The 8,027-nt window shown below is 42.0% G+C and overlaps 1 protein-coding gene across 1 annotated transcript; it reads left to right on the top strand.

Annotated features, from left to right (window-relative positions):
* Nucleotides 1-265: 265 nt before the first annotated feature.
* On the top strand, nt 266-2,937 carry LOC141641063 (uncharacterized). Its single transcript, XM_074449740.1, has 5 exons — nt 266-490; nt 683-829; nt 968-1,102; nt 1,283-2,156; nt 2,312-2,937. The coding sequence occupies exons 1-5, from the start codon at nt 266-268 to the stop codon at nt 2,935-2,937; spliced, it is 2,007 nt and encodes a 668-aa protein (XP_074305841.1).
* Nucleotides 2,938-8,027: the final 5,090 nt, after the last annotated feature.

The following is an 8,027-nucleotide window of genomic DNA, read 5'->3' as shown; positions in this document are numbered from 1 at the left end:
AGAGTATTGGTCGACGGCTGTATTTTATTATGTCCTTGGAGCGAATCCCCTCTTTAATGTTTTAGATGGGTTTGTTAAACGTATCTGGGGATACACTGAAATAGAGAAGATTGCTTTTCATTCTAATGGTATCTTCCTGATGCGGTTTAAAACTAAAGCTATGCAATTGAGAGTCTTGCAAGATGGACCGGTCTTCTTTGATAATAAGCCTGTTGTTGACAAGGAATGGACGCCGGAGTAGAAACTTATAAGGGGGGCAGTTGATATGGTTCCAAATTGGATTAGATTTTATGGGCTTCCTCTGAAATTTTGGGGCAATGCTCTTAAAAAGATTGCTCGTCTAGGTGGGAACCCTCTAAGGTGTGATAGCAATACACAGTTGAAGACGTTCCTTGGCTATGCTCGTATCATGGTTGAGTTTAAAGATGGGGATGATTTGCCTGATTTTATCGAATTTATGGATGAATTGGCTGTTAAGCATAAGCAAATTGTCCACTATGAGTAGAAACCTACCATTTGCACTGAGTGTAAAGCTTTGGGTCATTTCTCTTGTGATTGCAGAAGAAAAGACAAGCAGACGAAGGGGCCTGTGGGCGATAGGAAGACTTGGGTACCAAAGAAGAAGGTGTGGGATCAATAGATTGAAGGCCATACTATGTTTTAAGTTGTTAAAAACTTGAAGTTGTTAAAGCAACCTCTGAAGGCTCTGAATGCTGCCAACTATGCCAATATTGAGACTGCTGCCAATGTGGCTCTAATCCACCTCCATGATATTCAGTCTAAGCTACAGTTGGACCCTTCCAATGTGCTATTACAACAAAATGAGAAGGTGGCTACAGAAGCTTATTGAGAGTTGGACAAAGCTAGGGTGAGTTTCCTTAGCCAAAAAGCTAAGACTCAATGGCGTAGTGAGGGGGATGAGAATACTAGCTATTTTCATAGTACTCTGAAAGCTAGGCGTTTGCAGAATAGAGTTTTCTGTATTCTGGATAGACATGGTGTGCTGCAAGATACTAATGCTGGTATTGAGGCAGCTTTTGAGGATTACTACAAGAATCTTTTAGGGACCAGTAAGTGGGTTGGCAACGTTCATGTCCTAACTGTGAGACAAGGTGTGACTGTTTCTGAGACATAGGCTTCTGAGTTAATTAGGGATGTGAGTGATACTGAAATTTATGAAGCATTGAATTCTATTCCTCCCAACAAGTCTCCAGGTCCTGATTGATATACTTCCCAGTTTTATAAAGATGCTTATTCAATTGTTGGTACAAATGTCATTCAGGCTGTCAAGGAGTTCTTTACTACTATTAAGCTTCTGAAACAAGTGAATTCTACCACTTTGACATTGATTCCAATAAAACATAGACCTCTGAGTGTGTCTGACTTCAGGCCTATTTCATGTTGTAACGTCCTTTACAAGATCATTTCCAAAGTTATTTGTAATAGAATGGCTAATGTCCTACCTGAGATCATTAGTGCCAACCAGAGTGCTTTTATCAAAGGAAGGGAGATTGTTGATAATATCTTAATATGTCAAGATTTAGTGCGGCTATACAAGAGGAAATCATGCTATCATAGGTGTATTATGAAGATAGACCTAAAAAAAGCGTATGATTCCATAGAATGGCAGTTCATTGAGCAGATGCTTTTTGCCCTAAAGTTTCCTGATAAGCTGGTACAGTGGATTATGAGGTGTGTGTCTTATCCCTGGTTTACACTCTCACTTAATGGTTCTACCTTTGGGTATTTTCAAGGGAAGCGTGGTATTAGACAGGGTGATCCAATGTCACCCTTGATATTTACCATTTGTATGGAGTATTTGAGTAGGGTGTTAAGGGTGGTTACTGAGCAACTGGAGTTTAATTATCATTCCCTCTACAGAACCTTGAAGCTTAGTCATTTGTGCTTTGCAGATGACCTTCTTATATTCTGTAGGGGAGATAGGGTCTCTATTAAAGTTTTATTGAGAGCCTTTGCAACTTTCTCCTTTGTTTCTGGTCTTGAAATGAATTGTGAAAAATCTGAAATTTACTTCAATGGCTTAACTCAAGGTGAGATAGATTATATTCTAAGTATTTCTGGGTTGAAGGAGGGGAGTTTCCCTTTTAAGTACCTATGGATTCCAATATCTTATAAACGTATGGCAATTGGTGATTGTACTAGACTTGTTGAGAAAGTTGTTAGTAAACTCAGGAGTGGGGGGGGGGGGGGGCAAAGAAGCTCAGCTACTCTGGGAGACTTGTTTTAATTCAGGCTATTTTATCTCAACTCCATGTATACTGGGCTCGAATTTTTGTGATCCCTGTTACAGTTCTTGATAGGATCACTGCAATCTGTAGGAATTACCTTTGGAGTAGTAGTGATCAGTATGGGAGAGCTCCTTCTGAGGCATGGGATTCATTATGTACTGAGAAAAAATTTGGGGGACTTGGCATTGTGAATTGCAGACTATGGAATCAAGCTTTAATAGGTAAATATACCTGGTGGCTTGCTTGTAAAAGTGATCACTTGTGGATTAAGTGGGTGGATCATGTGTATATGAAAGGTAGGAATTGGCAAGACTATGTTCCTTCGTTGCAATCTAGTTGGACTTGGAGGAAGATATGTGCTGTTAAGGACATTTTTAAACCTGGTTATCTTCTGAATCAGTGGTGTGATGGTAAGTATACTGTGACTGCTGGATATAGATGGTTGCAAGGATCTCAGACTAAAGCACAATGGGCTCTTGTGGTATGGAATAGGCTTAATGTTCCCAAGCATTCCTTCATTGCTTGGCTGTTTGCTAAGGAGAGGCTGTTGACTAAAGACAGATTGAGGGCATTTGGATTACCTATTGATGGGATCTGTGACCTTTGTGCAATGCATACAGAGGATCACAATCACTTGTTCTACCAATGTGCCTTTAGTATCAGGTGTTGGGCTATATTGAGGCAATGACTGTGTGTCTCATTACCTCCCCAGAATATCCTTCACTGGTGTGTTAAGTGGAGCTGCAGATCATTGCTTAAAAAACACTTGGTTTTTGCTGCAGTGGTGGCTGTCTTGTACCATATTTGGCGGGCCAGAAACCTCTGTAGAGTTGATATGGTTGTTCATTCTTCTACTCAGGTGATGAAGGAAGTGAGATCACCTATTCAAGCACGGTTCCAAAGCAGAAAGTGGTCGTCCAAATATCAGACTACCTGGATTTTTTAAGGCATTCTGATTCTTTTTTATAGGAGTTTGTGTAGGTTCCATATATAGAGTGTAACTCAAAAATTGTTTGTAATGGTGGCACGTTTTTTATATTAATATATATATATATATATATATATATATATATATATATATATTCACATTCTACCAAAAAAAAACCTCCATCGACGTCTATATTTATACTAAAAGCTGTTTCCTAAAATCTGTCAGGACGGACACACTTAGGAAGTGTTGCGCCTCTTCAAAGAGACGCAGCTCCTGCTACGCCTCTTCCTCAGCTGTATTTCTGTGATTTCCCGCATTGGATATTTTCTAATTCCTTAAAGCATAATTTCCTATTCTCATGGGTTATTAATTTTGGTAATTCCGTCAAATTACTATATTTTGAGTTTTCTAATCTTACGGGCACGCATTTCGAGGCGACATCGGCATTCTCGTCATTTCAGCACACTTATCCATTTATTTTTAATTTTCTTTTTTGGGGAATCATTTCACCAATTTAATTACTTTTTTTCAAACTTACCCGTTTCTTTTTCTTTTTTTCTTTTTTGGGGAATCATTTCACTCCCGTTTCATTTCAAACTTATATGTTTCTGTTTTCATCTTTTTTTAGGGGGTAACCCTCCCTACCGTCCGGTCATTTTCAATATTTTTTTTTCATTTTCTCGAGTCTTTGTCTTGCTCTAATTTAGGCCATTTGTACAAATATGTGCTTTATGTGCAATTTCTGTGTAAATGTCTGCAGCATGATGGCATAAACCGTTGTCTACCAAACCTGTTCAAAGCTAACCTGTAGGTACAAACATACAACCCAACATCAAAGGCGCTCAGGCCATCATATATACAACCAAAAGGAATATGTACACCAAACTGGGGGCTCGAGCCCGAAACAAAGTGTATAAAGTGCAAAATAAAGGTCCTAAAATGTACAAAAGTGTGTGAAGTACAGCCAACAACAAAAACAACAAAAAGCAACAAACTACTGCTGGTCGCCGCCCAACTCGGTAACTCTCGCCTCGAGAGCAGTGATCTCGGCGTCGCGGACCTCTAGCTCCCTCAGCAGGCAAGCCGTCTCCTCTCGGGACTGGGCTAGCTCTCGCTCCAAGTCACGCTCCCTCTGCAAACGACACGAATTGGCTCATGTTAATCATTTCAAACATAAAGGAAGTTAGAAAATTCAAAAATGAAGTAAACGGAAGGTTCATACCTGACGTCCTCGACCGCCAGCATGTGCCTCGATGGCAGTAGCCCGTAACCGGTTGGCTAACCTCCACAAAGCCACGACACGGTATGGCGCAACCTACATTTCAATAAACAAGGATTCTCAATGATTGAATAAGTTTAAACAAGTGTATTCTTATACAAAAACTGATTAAGTTGGGGAATATACCCTCCGAATCAGATGCTGCCACTCGTCTAGGCCAGCATCTCTCACCGCCGCGTCAAAATCGCGAAGCTCGGAGAACGTCGTCATCCCGGTCGCATCAGTATACTCGAGGGTCTCGGGGTACACTGGGGGCTTGATGCCTGCCACCTCAACCTCCTGCAAAGATTCAAATGGTTTCTATTAATTGATGATCATTCATCATGTTTCAAGACAATCGAAAGAAGAAAAAATAACTTACCACAACTGGCCAGTACGCCAACCTCTGGTAAAGGAACGCCGAGTAGTCCTCACCAAGAAGAAGAAGGGCATCGCCACCAACGTCTGCCAAGTCTGCCTCCCTCTCAGCATCGGAAGAGTCCCTAAACATCGTCCGAGGAGGATCGATGGGGACCGTCAGGACATCACGAGAGCACTGACAAGTCAAACGCTCGCCCAAGTACCACACGGGACCCATCGACGTCCTCAGCAGCAACCGGCTCGAGCTCCTGGGTCGAAGGACCTCAGCCAAAAAAGGAGGGACGCCAGTGTAGTCCGCCTAAGGCCTGGGCACCCACTATGAAAAGCAAACAAGAGGTCATTCTTATGATCAGTTCTAAAAGAAAGCAATGAAGCAGCAAACAAAGAAGGATGAGTCGAAGGTACTCACACCCTCCAACTGCAGAGCGTTCACGTCCCGTCGACAGACGTCGTGAAACGAACACTGGCTCTTTATGCGACACATCACCCAATCCCTCACAACGGGATAGGCTCTCTCCACTGGCTCCGTCCTCTTAGGCGCGAGACTCGGGAAGTAGGAGTACAACCACGCCTGCAAGACAAGATAATCAATAATGATCTTTCGTGATTCGATAAGAAAAGGAAATGATCTTTCATGATACGAAATGAAGGTTCATACCTCAAGCAACAGTCCAGGGCCAACGGTGGCAGGAGAAGTCCCCTTCTCTATCAGCTCCGGACGAACCATGGCCCTCATATAGCGAATGAGGACCGCAAAACCAGCACTGACCCAGTCCCAGCGGCCTAGGCCACTCAGGTCAGAAAGGAAGGGAAGAAGCTTCGTTGACACCCTCTCTCCCTTGTCTCCAAGGTAGATCAAAGACAGGAACCACCGGAGCCACAAACGAGCTCTCTGCTCTGCGGTGCAAGGAGGAGGAGCTGTGTCCCTCCCATCGATCACCACCATTGCCGGTCTCTTCCCAGCAAAGTAATCCCAGACGTAGGAACTCGGCACCAATTCGGGACCCGCAGCAGCCTTCGGCATCAGGTTCCAACCGATCAAGCTCCTAGCCTCAGCCGAGTCCACCCTCATGGGTGTCTCCGGCCACACCACAGCCCCAGTCCCGCACGACAAGCCATAAATAATGCCGTAATCCTCCAACGTGACCCCAACCTCGCCAAAAGGCATGTGAAAGGTAGAGGTCGTGTCCCAAAACCGATCAAGGAAAGCTCGAACCAGGCTAAGGTTAGCCCGAATCTTCCTTCCCTTGATGTCCCTCCAAGCTCGTACCAAGGCACCAAACGCTGTAGCCTGAAAAAGACCTGATGTTCCCGACCTCCTATTTTGATTCGAAGCAAGAACTATCTTTAGCTCGAATGAAAGGGAAAAGGAATAGCAAATAAGAATAAAAGAAAATAAATAAAAGAGTGATGAGTTCAAATTACTAAGCTCTTCACCGTCCTGTAGGACAAGTGACCCTCCGCAGCCCAGATGAGGTGTCTGCTGTTCCAACTCTCAGCCCACCCGGGTGCTCCCCTCAGCTGATGACCACCTCGTCAAACGTTGGTCCGCCTCGGGGTCTCCTTCTCCTCAACGACCTCAGCAACTGCCACTGCAGTAGTAAAAGCCTGCTCTAATGCCTCCTCAAGCGTACGAGAAGGGTTAAGAGTCGTGTCCACATCCATGGGACCCCTCTCTGATGTCTGTGCCTCTTCCCCGGTTCCTTTCTGCGTATTTTCAAATCTTTTCGAGATTCACTTCCAAATTATCTCCGAAACCCTAATGCCTCCGTGTGATTAGTATAAATAGAGACATTAGTTCCTCATATTTCTCACGTGAGTGTCCGCTCTTCTCTTCTTCCTTTGCATTCTAAGACCACGCTCTTGCTTTTTGGCGTCTACGTGCTTGAACTTTCGACCACGTAAGCTCGGATCTTTCTGAGTACCAGCCACGTTTTGCATGACCGACCAATTTGACCAACTCCACATCAATAAACTTAATCAACTTCGTTTAATTTCCTCTTAGAGGGCACTTTCGTCGTACATTCGAGTCGAGCATCACTAAACTTTAACTTAGTCAATCTCGTTTCGTCAAACATGTAAGTTTGAGGGTGTAAATCGCATATTTTATTATTGTACTTTATTTTTGTAACCATTATTGTAAGGTTTACGTCGAAAGCACATTCAAAACCGATTTATAAAACCTTGTTTTAAACCTTTTTTTATGGAATAACAGGAGACAAACGTCGAGAAAGGACGCAACAACTGCTGCGCCTCTTTGAAGGGACGCAGCACCTGCTGTGTGGGATTTATCGGTATGCATCCCTTAATATTCAAGGATTATAACGAATTTTATGAAGATGATCACTAGTCATAAAATAAAATTACATAAACAAAAGTATATAGGATTTAGAAATAACCTTCGGTCCTAGCAAAAACGGCTAAGAACAATATCAAAGTTGATATTCGCCTATTAGTTGCACCTAAGACGATATTGAGATATGCCCTTTGATTATTCTAGAATAGATCCAAATTTTCTGTAAAAATTTAGGTTGTTTTTTGTGTTTTTTCTGATGGGAGGAGAGATTAGGTTAAAAGAGATTTAGGGTAGAAAATGATCTCCCTTTCTCCTCTTATGGAAACCGAAAATGGGAGTGAATTAGGGAGATATTATCTTCCCTAATTCGGCCCATATCACCGAAATAAGGAGTATATTTTCCTTATTTTCGGTTATTCCAAAAATGTATAAAATGTGTTAAATTGTCATCTAGTGAGGATCGAACCCATGACCTCTTGGTTTGTGTACCCTCACTATTACCACTATGACACATTCATCTTGTTGGTATTAAATATAACCGATTACATTTAATTACGAATTAACAGATTAATTCGTCCAAGCTAACATTACATACATTTAATTAAATATAACTTATTATATTCAATTTACGAATTGACAGTTAATTCGTCTCAACTAATATTATTTAATATTCATTAAATAATTGTCTCATAAACACATTGACTAACTGTTTAGTCATATTAGGCATCAATGTGATTATATTTCTATAACCACATCTCTCAAACACATCCTATAGGTGTAACCTTTAGGGACCAGTTGATCACCGCCATCTGTATGATAATAACGTCAAACTTTCTAGCAAGCCAACCGTTATTAGGTAATCGTTAATCAACTGATTAAAATACGAAGTATACCCTTGTGAACCTGTAAGAG

This window comes from Silene latifolia, chromosome 2, assembly GCF_048544455.1.
Source record: "Silene latifolia isolate original U9 population chromosome 2, ASM4854445v1, whole genome shotgun sequence".
Taxonomy (NCBI): Eukaryota; Viridiplantae; Streptophyta; class Magnoliopsida; order Caryophyllales; family Caryophyllaceae; genus Silene; species Silene latifolia.
Note: the sequence above shows the minus strand (reverse complement) of the source record. Positions and strands in the feature narration are given on the sequence as shown.

Bases quoted from the DNA above. Each gene is read 5' to 3' on its own strand.
- LOC141641063 (XM_074449740.1), top strand. From the start codon at position 266: ATGGTTCCAAATTGGATTAGATTTTATGGGCTTCCTCTGAAATTTTGG. The intron at 1,103-1,282 runs GTGAGACAAGGT...AATGTCATTCAG, and splicing joins GCAACGTTCATGTCCTAACT to GCTGTCAAGGAGTTCTTTAC. The intron at 2,157-2,311 runs GTACTAGACTTG...TCCCTGTTACAG, and splicing joins ACGTATGGCAATTGGTGATT to TTCTTGATAGGATCACTGCA.